This window comes from Amphiura filiformis, chromosome 17 (assembly GCF_039555335.1).
Source record: "Amphiura filiformis chromosome 17, Afil_fr2py, whole genome shotgun sequence".
NCBI classification, from domain to species: Eukaryota; Metazoa; Echinodermata; class Ophiuroidea; order Amphilepidida; family Amphiuridae; genus Amphiura; species Amphiura filiformis.
Genome location: NC_092644.1, coordinates 4,138,698 through 4,158,960, shown reverse-complemented (window position 1 = coordinate 4,158,960; position 20,263 = coordinate 4,138,698). Strand labels below are relative to the sequence as shown.

The 20,263-nt window shown below is 38.3% G+C and overlaps 1 protein-coding gene across 1 annotated transcript in view; it reads right to left on the bottom strand.

The window, feature by feature from the left end:
• The window catches only part of LOC140136817 (uncharacterized), a 54,848-nt gene that overhangs the window by 23,334 nt on the left and 11,251 nt on the right, over positions 1–20,263 (bottom strand). The window contains exons 6-14 of the mRNA XM_072158415.1: positions 13,143–13,327; positions 12,120–12,287; positions 11,051–11,209; positions 8,080–8,161; positions 6,828–7,060; positions 5,013–5,143; positions 3,832–4,039; positions 2,839–2,946; positions 878–1,016 (exon numbers count right to left, since the gene is read on the bottom strand). Of these exons, the coding sequence (XP_072014516.1) occupies positions 878–1,016; positions 2,839–2,946; positions 3,832–4,039; positions 5,013–5,143; positions 6,828–7,060; positions 8,080–8,161; positions 11,051–11,209; positions 12,120–12,287; positions 13,143–13,327 (1,413 nt within the window). The remainder of the gene's footprint in view (positions 1–877; positions 1,017–2,838; positions 2,947–3,831; positions 4,040–5,012; positions 5,144–6,827; positions 7,061–8,079; positions 8,162–11,050; positions 11,210–12,119; positions 12,288–13,142; positions 13,328–20,263) is intronic.

The following is a 20,263-nucleotide window of genomic DNA, read 5'->3' as shown; positions in this document are numbered from 1 at the left end:
AAAGGTTCGTTGTCTGTGTGGCAGGTCACATGGGAACAAGTGAACACGGAACAAGGGCACATGCCACAAGGGAACAGCCTATGGATACAGGGCCTTAAAAGTTGCATCCAAGTCCACAGGAATCAAATCTCAAACAATACAATAGGCCAGGCCTATCTATTCATGTGTTTGTTAAAGGGTGTGCCGGCTCACAACACGTGATATTCAAAATGTCCCGCGCCAAAATTGTCCAGTGCAATGACATCATTTTTATTTGTGCTCAATTGTTGTCAGCCTTCATTGTATTATTGGGACATCATTGCACTGGACAATTTTGGCGTCCGGGAATTTTGAATATCGCATATTAATTTGTTTTTATGGTCAATATGAGTTTGTTTCAAATAAAACCATGTTATTCGTGCTTGATAATTAATTTTCTAATACATAAGGCATAATTGTAAATACTCTCAATCATCTGGGAATTCAACCAGATTAATCCAAAACGTACCTTGGAGCAACCAATGTTGCGGTCAGTACCACTGACCTTCAGTTGGGTTGTGATGTTATACACCTTGAGACCCGACGGTGGAGGACTCAGAAACAACCTCTCACACGCCTGGGACAGAACCATCAGAACTCTACCTCGCCAAATGATGTCACAGGGTGTGACGTCATCGGGTCTCAAGGTGTATAACATCACAACCCAGCTGAAGGTCAGTGGTACTGACTGCAACGTTGGTTGCTCCAAGGTACGTTTTGGATTAATCTGGTTGAATAGATTGAAATTATTCTCTCATTATAAGGCATAATGTTGTGATTGCTGGATTGTTCCTTTAAGGAATACATTTTGATTTATTTCAAAAAGCGTTAGGGGGGGGGGACTTTTTTGACTTTTTACCTTTTTTCCTTGAATGAGTTGATTGTACTTTTCTATCTCCATAGTCAGGCTGTCTGATCCCGCAGTTGACTAGTGAGTTCCTAACATGGTCTGGATTCATGCCATATGTCAACCGATATGAAGGGTGGGTCATTGCATGCTGCAAAATAAGTAGCAGACAAAAATCAACAGTATCCTATTTGAATAGTGTTACTCTCACAGGTTAAGCTTAAGATTCTATATAAAATCAAATAAATATTATGATTTTATGTGTGCTTCCCACAGTTGACTAGCGAGTTCCTAACATGGTCTGGATTCATGCCGTATGTCAACCGATATGAAGGATGGGTCATTGCATGCTGCAAAATAAGTAGCAGACAAAAATCAACAGTATGCTATTTGAATAGTGTTACTCTCACAGGTTAAGCTTAAAGGAGTATTTTGTGATCCTAGCATCCTCTTTTTATGACATTGTTCAGTACATATCCACGAAAAAAGCATATTCCCAAAATTTCAGTTGATTCCGATTTTGCGTTTGCGAGTTATACATGATTATGTGTATTACACTGCTCCATAGACAATACGTTGTAATTTCGTTCTGGTGCACCAGAACGAAATTCAAATTTCACGATATCTTTGCTAAACGAATTAATCTGCAAGAAATATTTTGTACATAAACATAATGTAGCCAGAGTATTCCAGTGATATAAAAATCTCAACTTTTTTTGAGAAAAGTGGGGGGATGAGGCTGTGGATCACAAAATGCCCTTTTAAGATTCTATATAAAATCAAATAAATATTATGATTTATTGTGTGCTTCCCATAGTTGACTAGTAGTGAGTTCCTAACATGGTCAGGATTCATGCCATACATCAACCAATAATGAGGGTGGGTCATTGCAGGGCCGTAGCCCCACACTTTTCAACCTTGCTACGGCACTGGGTCATTGCATGCTACAAAATAAGTAGCAGACAAAAATCAACAATATCCTATTTCAATCGTGTAACTCTCACAGGTTAAGCTTAAGATTCTATATAAAATCAAATAAATATTATGATTGAATGTGTGCTTCAACGTTGGATACACTAGCAGCACACTCCAACAATTCATTCTATTGCCACTAAGATACGCAGAAGCATATTGCTTCAACAAGGGTGCAATGTTAACTTAATCCTACCACAGCTCCTCTCAGCACTTATTATAATTATCCCTTAGCAGCTCCCAATTACACCTTGGTGGGGTGAGGCAAATGAGGTAATCATATACTAAGGTTTTAAGCATGCGAATGCACTCTCAACAACTACCCTAAGCTACGATTTTCATCAGGATGAAAAAGTGACCCTTAACAAGGAGTTTGTTTGTTTTTAAATCATACCCTTTACAAGGACATCTTTAAAACATGTAACCTTAGCAAGGACAGCCTTTGATATGTACCCTTAATGTTAATTCATCTCTCCCTTATTAATTAAGTTTCAGACCGCATAAAAAAAACTGAAACAATCAGAGCAAATTTCAAGGTCTTTAATCTATGTTTCCTTTGTTTTGATAAGTTTTTGTTCAAACTGTAAACTTCCCTATCGTCACTGGGCGGAAAAAACCTCATATGTACTTTTTGCCCCTGAACATGGATGAAGCAAACCCTTCAATATAAAGTCTACACCTACAAGGCTTTATCCATTATCAAGGGCCAAAAGTAAATAATGAGGTGTTGTCTGCATGTACTTTTGGCCATTGAACATGGATGAAGCAACCTCTTCAATATAAAGTCTACCCCTACAAGGCTGTATCCATATTCAAGGGCCAAAAGTATACATGAGGTTTTTCCCGCCCAGTGATGTTATGCTTTATTTATTCATTTATCACAATTATTTTTGTTATCAGTCTAAGAATTTGAAACTACCCTTAGCGGATTAAAGCGTGGGCCTTTGTTACCGTTACTGCCACAAAAACAACCCTTCTGTGTTTGCTTACAACTCACTTACCTTTAGCAGCATCTTGTCTTTGAAGTCATAACCCAAGATTTGCTCCAAATTATGAAGGCATGAAAAGTACCTAACATGATTCACTAGAACGGGAAGCATCATGGCATGCTGGAAAAAAAAACGAAATAGAAGGAAAGAATGAATATGACAGAAATATGTTGCTGCTAGCATTAATATCAATGCTGAGAGAAATACATAGAAAATTGTATCTTAGTTTTGGCTTCTAATTAACTTTGAATATACACATACGACAAGTTTAACACACACACTCTCTCTCTCTATCTCTGTCTCTCTTCAGTACTGAAAATATGTTTTGCTTTTGACATTAATTGGTATGCAAGTTTCTGATCAGTAGAACTTAATTCTTTTTTAAAGACTTTGAGGATAAAATTTCAATAACTTTTTATAATTGAGCTAAAATAGTGGGTACACTAGGAATGGTATGTTGGGTGTGTTTGAAATGCTTGTGAAAAAAATAAATGTGAATGATTCAGTGTTCAGACACTGACCTCTAGGGGTGCACAGGGCAGGGTGTACAAACAGCCAGGCATTACCCAGATTGGACCTGACTGTGAGATCTACATAATCCACAGCATCTGCACTACAAATCAAATGCAGTAATACTCCACTTGTACACAGGGCCTCTTGCACCAGAGCTTAACTATAGTGCCATGTTGCCTGACAATGTCTGTTGAAACAAATACCACCACATGCCAGCTGATAAAAATACAAATTGGGCTATTCCATTTAAAATCCACACTGCCCCTGGGGAAGATTTTGGAAATATTATCCACAGGGGGAGTATGAATTTTGAATAGACTAGACAATTGGTCTATTTGAAATGTACTTACTCCATTTGTGAAAGATATAGGTAAAGCCTTAATATAGGGGGAGTATATGTTTCAAAATGATTAACCCTGACCAATTACATTTGAAAAACATACTCTCCCTGTGGAAGATACACTTGAATTTAGGCACTGGTTCTTATCTTACCTGACATATATCAGACCTCATTCCAGTGGTATAAGCAAACTTGCTATCTATCTCTGCAGTGACTTCCCTACTAATACCGCCTTCATGACGCATTTGCTGCAGTTTGTTCTCCACCTCTAAAAGCTTATCTTTATCCTCTTTCGTCACTTTGGGTTTGTTGGCTAGCAGGTGGCGCATCTTCAGGAAGTTTTTCATCAATTTTTGGTACCTGTTAATTGATAACCAGTTAATGCTCTGCGTGAAAATCCAAAGTTTTGAAATATGTGACACGATCACGGGTAATGAGTCGGATGTCGCTAATATTGATTTTGAGATAGTGGCAAAGAAAGTCTTAAAATTCTTTTGTTTCATATTGTTTTCAGCGATAAATAAATTGACATAACTTTGCAAAGAAATGTCATATCAACATGGGGTTTTCAGTTTCTGAAAGCTCTAAATGTCCTCTTTAGACATATATGTAAAACTCATTTTCGACCAGGTTCAACATGTGACTCATTCCCATTGATCATGCCACATATTTTCTCAACATATGAAGAGCTATCTTAAGAAGCACTGAACCAATACTAGTACTTGTTTGTACTCATTTTAATGCAATTTTCATGCTGATTCTAAATACGGTCAAGAAATTTTACAATTCTGAAATTTTTTAATTAAAAACAAATTTGTTGTTTGCCGTCGACACCCATGTGGAGAGTGTTAAATAATTACCTCTGATATTAAATTTGACTGAAAACTCAAGCAAAGTATGGAGCAAACTTTCTGGTGATTTTTAGTCATTTGCTAAAAAAAATAATAAAAAAACTGTTGCCTATGTCTTGTGTAGTTCTTGAGATAAGGGGGCTATCATTTTCTTTGGAAGGGGGTCCCAAATTTAAAAAAAGTTGGTGTCAATAATATTGCAACCCCCTATTTTGGCAACAAAAACCACCGATACACCTTACCCCCGAAGCAGGCGAAAATTGTATTCAAATCAGTCTTTTTGAATAAAATAAACACTATCTGTGGTAATCTTGTGACTCCCTACATTTTGGTCATCAAAAATTTTATGACCCCCTATTTTTCTATTAAAAAATGTATGACCCCCCAGTATATTTGGGACCCCCCTTTTGAAGAAAATGATAGCCCCTAAAGAAGAAAATGATAGCCCCTAAAGAAGAAAAGATGATGTTGAGTAAGCTTACTTGACATCTCCAGCATATGTGAGCTGTGGAGGCTTGACCCCAAAATGCACAATAACAGGGTACAGTGAGTCTCTCGGATTATTCTTATCAATTTCTCTGTCAACCTGATCGATTCTTATAGAGGTTGGTTTCTGTAAAAGCAAATTAAAAAAATTAAAAAATTAAATCAAAATTAATGACAATATGAACATGTGCATAAGAATATTGAGAAGTAACTGAAAAAAATAACATGTCAACAGTAACCAAAAAGCCTGACATAGGGTCATGAGACTACCCTGGGCAGGCCCGAAAGCAAGATATCATATGGAGAAAATGCTGATTGTGAAGAAGTGGATTTTTTTTCCAAGGGGGGCGATTTTGTGAAAAGTGGACTTTCTTCCCAAAATTTGGACCTTTTTTTTCCAAAAAAACGTAAAAAAACTTTTTGGGGGGGTGTTGCAACTGGGATATGGTAGGTCATGTGATGCGATACTTACATGGGGTCACAAGTGTTCTGACTTGCAAGAAATGGTGTTGCAAATATTGGTAGTTCACTTTCGATGAATGTTAATATTGTTACTCTATCAACAATATGCTATTTAGAGAATAAAATGCATACAATGTATTGTTTTTTGCGCTGTCCATCGTTTCATATAACATGGGCAACATCATCATTTGAAGTAGAACAACGAGGTAAAGCCAAGTTGTTTTATGCCAAAAATAAATATGTTTCCCGTGTTATATGAGATAATATATGTATGGCAGCAGCTGAAAATAATACCTTTATTCTCATTCTTAAAAACACTTCCAAATTCTAATCAAATTATATCCCACATTTTACAAGGAATTACCTAGGACTTAGAATCGATCAGTCCCATTGTTGCTATGCCCCTCCGATTGGTGTTTGGTCAAATATTGTGTATGCGTATCGTATCAACATGCACTCACTGAATCATGTTATATCATGTCATATAACATGGCTAAGAGCTCATAAAATTGCAGGAACTTTCTTAAGTGTCAATCCTGCCAATCTAACATTGCCTCTGATTGGTCAATTACATGATATCTTCATTTTAATCACCAATCAGAATGGAGCTTTGCAAATAATTCACCCCAATTTTTTTGCATGGTGAAATTATTCTAACAATGTTGCTGATTGGTCCAATTGATAATGAAAACTTCTTTTTGGCCAATGGACAGGTAGTTCTCATGGGGTTAAGAATATGCTTTTGCACACTAAAATATGAATGTTGCTTCATCATATCCTATACGGTAATAATGCCTATATTAACCCCCTGAGCACTACCTGCTGATCTAACATTGCCTCTGATTGGTCAATTACATGATATCTTCACTTTAATCACCAATCAAAATGGAGCTTTGCAAATAATTCATCCCAATTTTTTTGTGTGGTGAAATTATTCTAACAATGTTGCCGATTGGTCCAATTGATAATGAAAACTTCTTGGCCAATCGGCAGGTAGTCCTCATGGGGTTAATCTTATTACAGAAACCATTGTTAACGTAAAAATTACCAGTCATTGCCTATTGGTGATTACACGCGCTGATTCCAACAGGATCTATCAACAACAGGATCTATCCTTGGGCAAGACAGCTTAATTCCCAATTGCTTCACTCCACCCAGGTGTAAAATAGGAAGCTGCTGACGGTAATCACAATCTAAGTCGGCTGAGAGTACCTGCGCATCAGTTGCAAACTTGTGGAAGCGGAAATGATTCTGATATATCCTAATGGCAGGGGAATAATTATTGAAGTGTGCTGGTATTTAGGTGTAGCGCACATGAAATCACTGACATTTATTGTACATTTTCTTACCTTTCCAGGGCAGGTTGCAATCATATTCTTGAGTTCTCCCGCGTAATTACCCCACATGATGGGATCACATTCCAGCCATTCCTCTAACTTATCCTCACTGATAACAGGTTTCCCCATCTTAAGAAGGTACTGGATCACATGATGCATGGACAGGATCTCTTTGCCGTTGTTCGGCAGACGACGAGCAAAACGGGGCATGAAGTGAAAGTGACGACATCCATTGCCACGCGTATCTGAAAGCAAGAACAGATAGTCTTTTGACGCCTGTATGTGGGTTTCTGACAAATGTGTGTACTGAATACCTTGTATCGCTGTATTCCCCAGTATTTTTTATGTGTGTTACCATCAACTGAGCTCTTTCTGCTGCTCTGTATTAGGCCGGTAACCATTCACTCCATGTGCATTAAGTGGGGAGACCGGAAGTACAAAAGAAAGTCAGGTTAGCCTTGATCAAGGCTTCCTCCTTACTTTTTCTCTATTCATGCTCTTCATAGGACCCATCAGTGGTAGAAGTATCATATACTTTACTCTCTCAAATTTTTAGTCAGGTCAGATTTTTTGTGTAGACTACATAGGGAGGAAGTGTGCCTTGTGGGCATTTAGTGGGCATTTTGCTCAAACACTACCCCTGCAGTGCACAGTATGCTAGTGAGATAAGATAGTCCACTATGTGGCCTAACAATTCAAATGTCAAATAGATTTTTACAAGTTATGATGGTAGATAATTATTTCGAAAGAATAACTTCAAAATTTGGAAACAGAAATTTTTGGAAGATGTGGCAAAGCTTCCATGAATTTACATTCACTAACTATGGACGCCAAAGGACTTGAAGCAAGTCTAAGTCAGGTTTGGATTCTGTGCAGTTAAATGCTCTGCATGCTGGCCATAGGCTTCAACATAAAAAGTGTGAGTTTTTCTCAAAATATTAAGCGCTTTCATTTTAATGCAATTTTCATGCTGATTCCTAATATGGTAATGGTAATGGTTTCTACTGACCATCACTATTACCATACATCACCATCCACTCCATCTGTTTCTACTGATCATGGAGTGGGTGGTGATGCCAGGTAATAGTACTCCATACTGGTTTCACCTAAATCTTTCACAACTGGAGTGAGTATTTCAAATGGAAGTTACCCAACTTTCTATTCTATTCGAAACTCATACTCCCTCTGTGGAAGACTTTAGCTAAATCTCCCACAGGGGTAGTGTGGACTTTAAAACGGAATAGCCCTGGCACAAGACACTCACCTTTTAATTCAAAATCATACAGTTCAAGAATTTCTTCAAAGAGAAAGTCAGCAAACAGATCCAGACCTTTGACAGTAAAATTCTGAAACAAATGATAAAATACAATCATTAAATAGTTTTCCAAGTGATAAAATATTTATGTTGTGCATTGTTGACTACAATATGACCAAATATCAGTTATTCTGGCTGGTCTAAATTACATGCTAATTCTACCTGGATGACGTCTTTATCTGCAAAGCTGTTTAATTTTCCCATACACCCTCTGAGAAAGATTCAACCAGAATCTTCCACAGATGGCGGGTGAGTTTCAAATGGAGCTTCCTAATGTGCTAATTCCATTTCTTCACATTGTAATATGCTTCAGCTTATCAATGATTATACTAGGATAACTGAGACAACTAAATCTAAACTAGACTTAATTTTTGTGTCAAAACCTGATAAGGTATATTCATCTGGTGTTCACAGCCTAGGACTTTCTGATCACTCTCTTACATACTTAATTAGTAAAAATAAAAAAGTAAGCGTTCCTCCTAAGATCATTAAATCTAGATGTTTTAAGAACTTCAATGAGCACAAATTTATTGACACAGTTAAGAAAACTAATTGGGACAAGATACTTATGTGTAATGATGTGGACAATGCCTATAAAAGTTTTCAAGACATGTTTGACCAAGTTTGCAATTTGCATTGTCCTGTGAAAGAAAAAAGGATAAAGGGATCACTTCCTGAGTGGATTACAAGTGATTATATAAAGCTTTCTAAAGATAGGGATCATTACTATTCAAAAGCACATAAATCCAATAATCCTGATGATTGGGCGATGGCTAGAAAATTAAGAAATGATGTAAACAAACTTAATAAAACATTGAAGAAGAACTATTGCAATGATGCTATCAATAATAATATTAATGATTCAAAGAAATTATGGGGTACTATAAGGAAATTAATTCCAAAAAATATGTCTTCTGCTACTAATGTTCAAACTAAGGATGGTTTTACTTGTAATGATGCTGAAACAGCCAATCAGTTTAATACTTATTTTACTTCTATTGGTAATACCTTGGCTGATAAGTTTAATAATGATGATTGTAATAATGTTTTGTCTACTGGGGATTACATGTATGAAGATTTTCAATTTGATATCATTACTCCAGATTTCATCTTTGATCAAATTTGTAACTTTGCAAACAATAAGTCTTCTGGTATTGATAACTTCAGTATTAAACTCTTGAAGATAGCTGCACCAGTAATTTGTCACCCCCTTGCTTATATTTGTAACCTATCCATGTTCACATCTACCTTCCCAAGTGAATGGAAGAAAGCAAAGGTTACTCCTATATTCAAGAGTGGGGACAAAAGTGATGTCAGCAACTTTAGGCCCATTTCAGTTCTTCCCTGTATTTCAAAGATTTTGGAACGTGCTGTACATGATCAATTGTATAATTATCTCACATGTAACAATATTTTGAATCCATGTCAATCAGGTTTCAGGAAAAATCACAGTACTAACACTGCTCTTTTAGATGTAACAGATCATATTCTCAATAACATAAACAATGGTAAAGTTACAGGTTCAATTTTCTTAGATTTAAAGAAGGCATTTGACACGGTGAACCATGACCTTCTTATTTCTAAACTTAAATCATATGGTATCAAAGGTAATGCAATTAATTGGTTTCACTCCTATCTTAGTGGTAGATCTCAGGCAGTAAATATAAATTCTACCCTTTCAGATTTTAAGGAAATTGGTATCGGTGTCCCTCAAGGATCAATCTTGGGACCGTTATTATTCAATGTATTTGTTAACTCTCTGCCTGAGCCTGTAAATTCTAACTGTAAGTGTGTAATGTATGCTGATGATACAACTCTTTTACTTAGTTCATCTGATCCCAATATTCTGCAAAATGATCTTAATGCTAACCTGAATAACATTGCTGATTGGTTCCAGGCTAACAATTTAACTCTAAACATAAAGAAAACTAAACTGATGTTATTTGGAACAAGACAAGCTCTTCACAAGTTTAACAATGTTTCTCTTGTCTATGGAAATGAACAAATTGAAAGAGTGGAAAAGTTTAAATATTTAGGAGTTACCTTTGATTCACATCTATCATGGAATGAACATGTAAATTATTTATCTTCTAACATATCTAAGCGTATAGGAGTTATTAAGTAGAGTAAAGCAATACCTTCCTTTGAAAACTGTCAAAATGCTTTCATGAAGCCCTTGTCTTTCCTCATTTTGACTACTGCAGTTCTGTTTGGTCCAATTTCAGTGCCTGTCACAAAAATGAGCTCCAAATTTTGCATAATAGGCTAGCCCGTGTTTTGCTCGCCGCAGACATCAGAACTTCAGTAGACAATATGATGAGGGACCTGGACTGGGTTAAACTTAGCTGTAGATGGGAGCATCAATTACTTATTTTAACTTTTAAATGTCTCACACAAATTGCTCCTGAGTATCTTTCTTCTAATTTTACCTTCACTCATTCTACACATTCTAAATGTACAAGGGGTCAATCTCAAAACAGCTTGGTTGTTCCAATATGGAAAACCTCTTCTTGAAATAAAGCTTTTCTTTACAGATCTTCAGTTGCTTGGAACAAGCTTCCTCCTAATCTTAGTATCAATTTTAATTCAATGAGTTTGGGTGAATTCAAAAATGCAATTGGTCTGTAAGTTAAATTGTATAATAATTTGAGCTCAACAATGCTGCATTTTGTTTTGTATCATGTTTGGTTCTTTCATTCTGTATAATATATATTTCTATCTTGTTATTATCATGTTCATGTATATATAATTATAATCAGGTCTTCCAGGGAGACCAGTACATTTGTATTGATGGAATTTCCTGAATAAATAACGAATAAATAAAATAAAATTTAAAATTCATACTCCCGCTGTGGAACACATTTCTAAAATCTTCCACAGGGGTAGTGTGGTTTAAATGAAATAGCCCATTTAAGCTTACCTCAGGCATAGGTTCCTCCAAGAAGTGTATAGTGTACTCTCTGTTGAATCTGACCACGGTGCATTCTGGGAAGCCTGTCAAAGGGTAGTGGCTAAACATTGAGAAGCCTTCAAACATGTACTCCCTTTCATCATATTCAATCACTGTAGGTTGATTGGTCTGAAATGGAAGGCACCATCAGGACATGAGAACCACCAACATAATTACATCACAGAGTTAAAACCAACCCGAGAACCAGGACCAGGGTTGCCAAACCCGCGATTCGGTAGCCCAATTGGGCGACTTTTGAAGATTTTTCCCGCGACTTTTGACAATTTCCTGTCCCATAGAAACCAATGGTTAAGAAAAAATTGGGTGACTTTTCAACATTGGCTCCCGCGACTTCGCTAGTTTCCTGCCCCATAGAAACCAATGGTAAAGTGAAAAATTGGGCGACTTTTCGATTATTTGACCCGCGATTCGGGCTGAAATCTTTTGGCAACCCTGACCAAGACTCGACCGTCATCTTGATACATGCATGGAGCAAAATTGGGGGTATTCGGTTTTGCTTGTAATGTGCTCGAGGCAATCGTCGTCATGTGAGCGCGACATCGTATACTAGAAATATTTGAGAGACGCACTTGATGCGACCTGCACGCGATACCTAAACGCTTCAGATGAGACGCAGAACTGTTTATGTTCGTTGTCGTGCAAGGAAGGTCCCAAATACCCCCAATTTCCCCCATATAGCTGGAGTACTGGATAAAAGAATGGAAAACCAAAAATGATATAATATGGTAACCCCATATCAAAGCAAGTGCATGCGCATTGCGCAGCATGTATGATGAGTGCCTTGGCATGAAGCATAAAACGGGTGTGATCCTGAGGTCTGCCATAGGGCTTCTCGCGGGTGTCAAGGGGGGTGATGTTAGTGAAGTATGTTATTCTTCTGGACTGTCAGTATGTACCACGGTCCATGATTTCTGGGCCATAGGGCGCACCACTCCAAGCCCCCACTAGCTACATCACTGACATTAACACAGTTTATTCTTTCATTTTATTTTCCAATTTTACAGACTATCATACATACCAAGAAATTAGTATATGGTGACACAGTAATCCTGTAGTGGTACAATTTAGCAGCATTATTGGCCAGTGGATCACACATTGGTTGTGATATCTCTCCTGGGTAGATATTGTGTCTGATACCAGTCTGCCTAGCACGATAACTACAGGTACACACAGGTGCATCATTCATCTAGGGAAGATAGATATACAATGTAAATTGTCATCAGTTTTGCCAAAACTTTTCAGCGCCAAGACATTGGCTCACCAGGCCGCGGTAAAGGATTCTCAAGTAGCCCAATTATTAGCCTTCAAAAAAAAGTGCCCAATACTGGATATCTGGGCGGATTTACTCAAATTTAGAACCCAATTCATCAAATTGGGCGGAAAAGCACTTGACTTAAAAACTTCCGGTATTTAATGGGAAGTTACGAACCAATCAATAAATGGTCACAAAATCCTTTGTAATTGCAATTGGGAACTTCCAAGACTTTTATAAAACCTTTATAAATCGGCTAAATTGAAAGGCAAATACATCAAACTGCTGACGCGTTTTGACTTTTGCAAAGTAGCCCAATTTTAGGCAAGCAACAACACATTTTTTTTGAGTAGTGGCAAGTGATTGCCAAGTAGCCCAATTGTGCGTCTAAGGCGCCGCGTTGGCATCACTGATTGTCATGTTTGATAACATCTCACACTGTTATTGTGTACTGCAACTATAGAACAATGCATATAAATTGGTGTACACATCTGGTCACTTGTCCACCAGTAACTTTGGACAGGCAGTTTTCATCTGGGATGGGCAAAATCAATGCCTTTGACAGAAGCTGAATTTTAATTAATGCCTCTTTTCTTATATAATGCACCGCTTGTCTGTGTCACTGTAATTCCAGTGTAGTAACTGGATTCCTTACCCCTATAATATACATAACTTTTGTTACCAGTGTGTTATTATTTTTTGAGAAAATGCAAAAATAGTCACAATAATCAAGGGGTGTAGTATATACCACCTTCAGGTATCTGAATCCCTAATATGATTGCAACTTACCTCTCCGGCATCATTAAACCACAGGTTATCAGCCAACCTGTAAGGATGCTCCATCTTGGCTCGAAGTCTTCCTAGCGAGTCTAGCTTGCGGTGTTTATGCCCGTGATCATCACCATGACATCCATCATCTGATTCAGTCTCAGATTCAGAGCTTGATGAGGAACTAGAATCAGATGCATTTTGATCTGTAACCAAGAAACAGTATTGGATTCTGATGGGTGCAGTTCTAAACAAATATATTTTAAACAAACATATTACACAATGAGTACGGAAAAGGAATCAAAGAATAAGTAACCTTAGCTCCACAACATCGCGATGATGTTATGACCTGCGTTTCATGCGTTTTAAGCATAGTTAATCTCATTTCCCAGTCATTTTATTGCGACACGTCTATCAGAAGTACACGGAAAAGCTGAAATTGAAATCACACTCACAGTCATACAGCTCACACACACCTTACATACACCCCCACCCAAACTATCAGCCCTCCATATACACACCCCACACACACCACAGATGCACTAAAGAATTTAATTTAATAAAACAGTAATAAATAAATAACATAATGAAATATTGCACATAAATTGGCCCAGCCAAATTATAAGGGACAAATTGAATACATCACAATACATCATGCTGTCATTTACTTGTAAAATGTTATAAATTACACTAGATACCCAGGGAGCAGGGATGGTCCACCTGCATCGGGAAGATATAAAAACCTTATGGGTGTCAAACAGTTCAGTGGGGTCAAATAAACACCACTAGGGTGGACACGTAAAAAATCTTCTGCACAGGGCCTACAACAGGGGGGTCACATGTGGTGGGGGTCCATTTTAGTAATTTTTGCTCAAAGTATATCGTGTTTGGTGTCAAATGAAAGGAAATTTAATTTCAAACACAGAATGTGGTGTTTGTTTTGTCAATTTATCATCCTGCAAAGAGTTACACTTGATTTAAGGTGTACATGTAGGCCTACACTATATAGTAACAGATGATTGAAACGCTAACATGGTTAATGAGGCTATAAATCATGTATATTACTGTCCCTATCTAGAATACTAGAAAATGTTGAAGGTGTCTTATCATATCATATCATATCATATCATTTTATTTGCCAGCAAAAAGACACATATACATAATATTGCACAATATCAAAATTACACATAAATATATAAATTACACATGCAAAGATATAAAAATGTAAGCCATGGAAGGTCATAAAGCAAGAAATTGAAATTGAATTGACCCATGCTGGAGAAAATAGAGAGATGGCATGCCTTAACCAGGAACAATTTAAACAAAAGGACAGGAGAACCCCTGGCAGGGATAGCCAGATAGTGACAAAGTCACTTTCAAAGTGGCTAAACCTAATTGATTCCCACAAGAACACAGACAATCAGCACAGGGGAACAGGGCAAAGGATGAATCTACCTACATTCTCCAACATAAGATGAGGCGTGATAATACAATGTAAGCACAACCTTTAGATAAAAAATAAGCCTAAGCCCAACTGAAAACTATTTTGAATTCCAGCTAATTGTTTTGAAATGTTTTTTTTTTTTGTTCAGGAAATTAAATATACTAAACAAGAATTGGTCTTTGAGAGATGGAGGAAGTTGATCAAAATAAACTGGAAAAGCGATTGAAGACAGTGTATTTAAAACTATCGGTTCTAGCATAAGAATGGGAGAACTTAAGAGAATTACTATGGCAGTATTGATGGAAATATACTCCAAAGGATCAATATCATGCTTGCAGTAAAAACACTTGGCAATAAAAGAAATAGCAAGATAATTGTATCTATTGCACACAGACATCAGACCTAGTTTTTCAAGGCGTACACCATACTCAAGCTCTCCCTGGGTGCTGGAATACAGGCACGTGCCAGACGTCCCTGTATTTTTCCAAGGATTTTAAGTGTCCACTTTGATGTGGAAGCCAGGCTGGGATACCATATTCAAGAATTGAACGGGGAGCGATGAGCTAACAAAATTTGGCAAGTCCAAAACAAACAGATTAAACAACAAGGGCCCCAGGACAGAACCCTGAGGGACCCGGACTCAACAGAAACCCAATTTGACGATGCCCTCGGAATTTAACACACTGTGAGCGACCTAAAAGAAATGAGGAAATCCAGTGCCAGAGAGGACCACAAATACCATAACGATGAAGCTTGGCTAAGAGCAAAAGAGTGGCTGACTTTATCAAAAGCCTTGCTCCAGTCCAGGAAGATGACATCAACATCTGGTGGGGATCTTTGATCCAGAATTTGTAGCCAGTGGTGGCAAACCTTACTGAGGAGAGTGGTACAGGGCAGCCCAGCAATAAAACCATGTTGCTGAGGAGAAATAAGTCCATTTGTCCTCATATAATTGACAACATTACGTGTAACCACTCTCTCCAGCATTTTGCCTACCACTGAACACAATGAAATTGGTCTATAATTTTTCAAATTGGTAATATCCCCAGATTTATGTATAGGTACAACCGTAGCTTTTTTCCAATCATCTGGGATTGCACCTTGAGTACGAGAAATATTAAAAAATAATTGCAATTGGAAAAGAAACCTGAGCAGCAGTAAGCTTGAGCATAGTTGATGTGATGCCATCAGGCCCAGGGGCTTTACCATTCTTCAAGGACCTAATGATTTTAAAAACCTCAGAGGAATTGGTCAACACCGGGACAAAATGGAATTCCCTGATGGCCCCACACATTGAGTCTATTGTATCTGGCTCATCAGACGTAGTAAAATTTGAAACAAAGAATTCATTGAAAGAATTAGCAATGGTGTTGGGATCTGTAACACAAATATCATCAATCTTAAAAGAGGTAGCAGTAGGTTTAGCTTTGGATGCCCGAACAAAGGACCAAAATTTTTTACCATGATTAGAATTGTCATTTGCAATATCTGAAACATAAGAATGGTATTCACGGTTTATAACCACCTTTAACATATTCGACACTTTTTGTAATTCTGCCATTTCGGTAAATCATCAGGAGATTTTTGCACTTCCTGTACAGGCGCTTCTTTTTCTTTGCCAGTTTGATTATTTCATCATTAATCCAAGGCTTTTCTCCGTCTCCTGGATCTTTTGCTTGGAACAAATGTATGGATGCACTCCATGTATTTATCTTTAAAAACACTCCAGGCTTCATTGATGTTTTTACCATGGAGAAGCTCATACCAATCTGTTACATGGAGTTCATTACAAAGACCGGTAAGATCAGCCTTGGAGTATTGAAGAAACGTACCTGGTGGAAAATTTTGTTTAATTTTAGCAAAGTTAAGACTGAAAGCAATACCTGAGTGGTCGGTTGCACCTATGGCATGATGAGGCCTGATATTAAGCACAGAGTCAGTATTATTTGTGTACAGATGATCAATTAGAGTACCATCAAGCTGATTATCCGAGAATTTACGAGTTACAAAATCAACAAGTTGAGTCATGTTTAAAGGGTCCAGACTTTCAGTGAGAAACTTGTACAACCTAGTGTCCCCTTCAGAGAATGTTTTTGAACCAGGCTGAAAGTGTGGAGCATCCACATTAAAATCACCTGCAAGGATAACACATGCATATGAGTGTACACAACTAAGAATCTTATTTACACAATTGTCCAATTTATTAAAAAATGCAATGTCCGGCTTTTTTGGATAGTACAGACAACAATATAAAATTTTTCCGCGCCTCGTGGATAGTTCAACAGAGACAAGTTCGATGTTGTTATCCTCAAATTTAGTAGCCCTAATTGGGTTAAGGAAATCTTTTGCTGCTATCAAAACTCCACCACCATGTCTGTTACGGTCGGCGTCGAAATAATATATAAGATGGATCCATGATTTCGGCATCTGTAATGGTATTATCAAGCCAAGTCTCGGCGACAGCCAAAACATCTGGATTCTCCATGTCAATGAGGGTGTGTAATTCTAGCTGCTTATTACCTAAGCTTCTCGAGTTAAAAAATATTGTGAAATGTTATTTTGTGGTGAAGATCGGTTGAACTAGTATATGAAGAGTTCATAGGCGATGAGTTGAGCGAGTTCTCATTCATAAGGGATTCTGAAAGGAAAATGTCATTAATATTGTCAGGACCGGGGTTTTCTTCAACATCATTTGATAAGTTAACAACTCTCTCTAGATGATAGCAAGCAGAGCTGTTGTTGTAGTAAGAAACTGGAGCAGACAAGTAAGCACGGCGATGAGATTTGACATTGTGAACAATGTGACCAGTCAATAACAAAGGGAGATGAGTTGGCGTGTAAGCTTACACATGTCCAAATATTAATGTTTTGTAGAAATATCGGAAGCAGCCAAAAGCAAAACATACACCAGCACAGCCATTTGTAGAAAGAAACAGTTTTTCAGTGTAGACCTTCAAAGTCACAATGAGTAAGCTTAAGCTTAACAGCCCTGCAAGGTTGCAGAATTCTGCAGCTTTAGATCAACAGCTATTTCAGTGGAATGTTTCATTCTTATAGGAACTATTTTCTGTAAATCCTTTGTCAATATGACCATCATCTATATGGATGATACTACATTGTACATTCACATGCACATCATGCAAAGCCAACTTTGTACCTCTTGTCTTTAAGAGTCCATTAAACGTACTAAGCTTAGCTACATTGTGTTATCATGACAAATGTTGAAGTCATACAATAATATCCTATTGGATGTCTTCTTCAGATCCACTTTCTTCTTCATCACTTGACTCCAGTTCACCTGCCAGTTCCATTTCCAAGTCTTCTTGCAGCTTTGCTCGACTACCGTCAGGATGTCCTCTGCAGATTCAGCCGATATTGCAGCATCTGGGTGCTTTTGAACACTTTCAGTTTCTCTGGCACCCTTTCCTGCAGGAGCAGTTGGTTCCTTGTGGCCATGGTGGATTTCACATTGCTTGTGGAACTACGATCTCCCCCTCTAAAGTCCATCCGCATTCCTTTGCGATGTATGCTGTTTTGTCTATGATGCATGCATATGCGGCTCTCTCCAGGTGAAGGCGAAATGCATCCTCGGTTGGTGGTAATCTTATTAAGTTAGTAGTATCATTCTTCAGAAATTTGTGAGCCCTGAGCTCTGTAAGACTATTACACCGGGCGATGCCATTGCTGGAAGAGTAGACTGAAATGAACAAATGCCGCGCCTGGTCATGTCAATGACGTCATCTGTCAGGTTGTGGTCACCTTCTGCAAAATTAGCAAGATGATCCAGTGGAACAGTCTTGCTTTTCTCTAACCATGTAGGTTTTCCTATGAAGAAACCAGGGGTAGCGCTAACTTGCGCCATGGGGTCATAGGCGCATTCTTTTAGCTTTTGGCGCACAGAATTAACATTTAGAATTTGCTAAAGGGTCAATTTAACCCCTTATATCTATTGTTTTGGCTCCATAGTTTTAAAAAATGTGCAATTTTTGATCCCTTGTTTGAAAACCTAACGCTACCCCTGCCTGACACAGATCTGTATCTAGTTTGCCTGCTATTTCATGGATAGGAGATAGCTCTCCTGGTCAGTTTTCATCCACAACTTTAATCCCAGTTCCTGAAGCATGGTCTTATAGTAGTAGATGCATAACCCAACAACATCATTGTCATTGGTGTAGATTACTCTCCGCCTCACACCTCCCACTTGAGTAGCATAGACAGTGTGTAGCAACATCTGCGTATCCGCTTCTTCATGAGTTGACATTAGTTGCTTAACTCAGAGAAGATGCAAGGAAGTAATTACAACTTCTCTGCTCAACTGCAATCTCACTTCCATTGGTCAACAGGGTGCATTTTTGTTCAACACGGAAACCTCCCGCAAGAAACAACTTCATCGATCTTATAGACATGGGTTGACCCACTTCTCACAGAGGTACACTGGCAATGCTGATTTGTTGTTAGATACGCTGAAAAAGCTTTGGGATCAGGCGCACAAAATTGGCATAATATCTGTCGCAACAGAAGTGTATGCTCGCTGAAAGTTGGGATAGATTGGACATTAGTGATCGTCTGTATTGGTCAGCAATATCTGGAAAAGGAGCATCTCTGTCAAATGACCACTTGCGAATAACAGACATTGCATCAACAATCACACTGGTGCTAACAATGGAATCTGTGGGACGCCAGATAACTTCGGCAGGCTGCACTCCAGTCTCCTCCTTCAGGGCTTTCACCCAGGCTTTCACAAGGCAGGATTTTCTGTATTGACCCAAGCTCTCAAACCCAGACTGAAATTCAGGGTCCATGCTAGCTTGTGGTCAGAGAGAGAGAGAGAGAGAGGGGGGGGGGAGGTCACCAATACAGAGAGATGCAGATATGATGCTGCATTGCTACATTAGGCCAAATGTCCAGGATCTGTTCCTGCTGGGGGGGCTGGGGGGTTTCAGGGTTATCTTGCGGGGTTATGCGGGGGCTTAATGGCTAAAATTGCCATAAAACGGCTGAGGGCGGAGGGCTTCAACCAACAAAGCACGATGATGGCTAGCTGGGTCAAGGACTGTGTTGCGTAAGGTCAATGGCATCGGGTCTCTGTTACTAGGCAGAGGGGACTCAGGATAGAAAAAGGTGTCAATTCTATAGTAGGAGTGGGTCTACAAGAACATGATCATCGTGAAAAGGATCTAGCTACTTGTTATCTATCCAAAAGCATGGAAAGAATGTGAAACAGCACATCAGATCAGTGTATTGATTGCAAAATTTAACGAAATATGATACCACACATGCCATATATGCGCAGCCCTACTTCATCTGATACGCCCCCCCCCCCCATTATCCAGAAGCCCCCTTCCACCATACACACACCCAACATGGTGGCCCAGTCCAATCAAATGTATGGCATAATTTTAAGTATTCATTTACTAATCTTTGTGCAAATAAAAGGTGATTTTGTCACATTATAGTGCACTATATTAAGTATTACGCTGCAAATATGGGTTTCCGGGGGGCAAACTTTGACCCCCCCATAACACACCCTGTGCAGCTGATTTCAAAACGTGTCCACCCTAGGGATATAGCATATAGTCCATAGATTCCATCTATATAGGACATGTTTTTATATCTTGCCAAGTCAGTTTGCATCAAAATATGGGGGTTTGCTCCCTGGGTAAGACATAATTTATTTTAAAAACTTGCTAAGAATTGA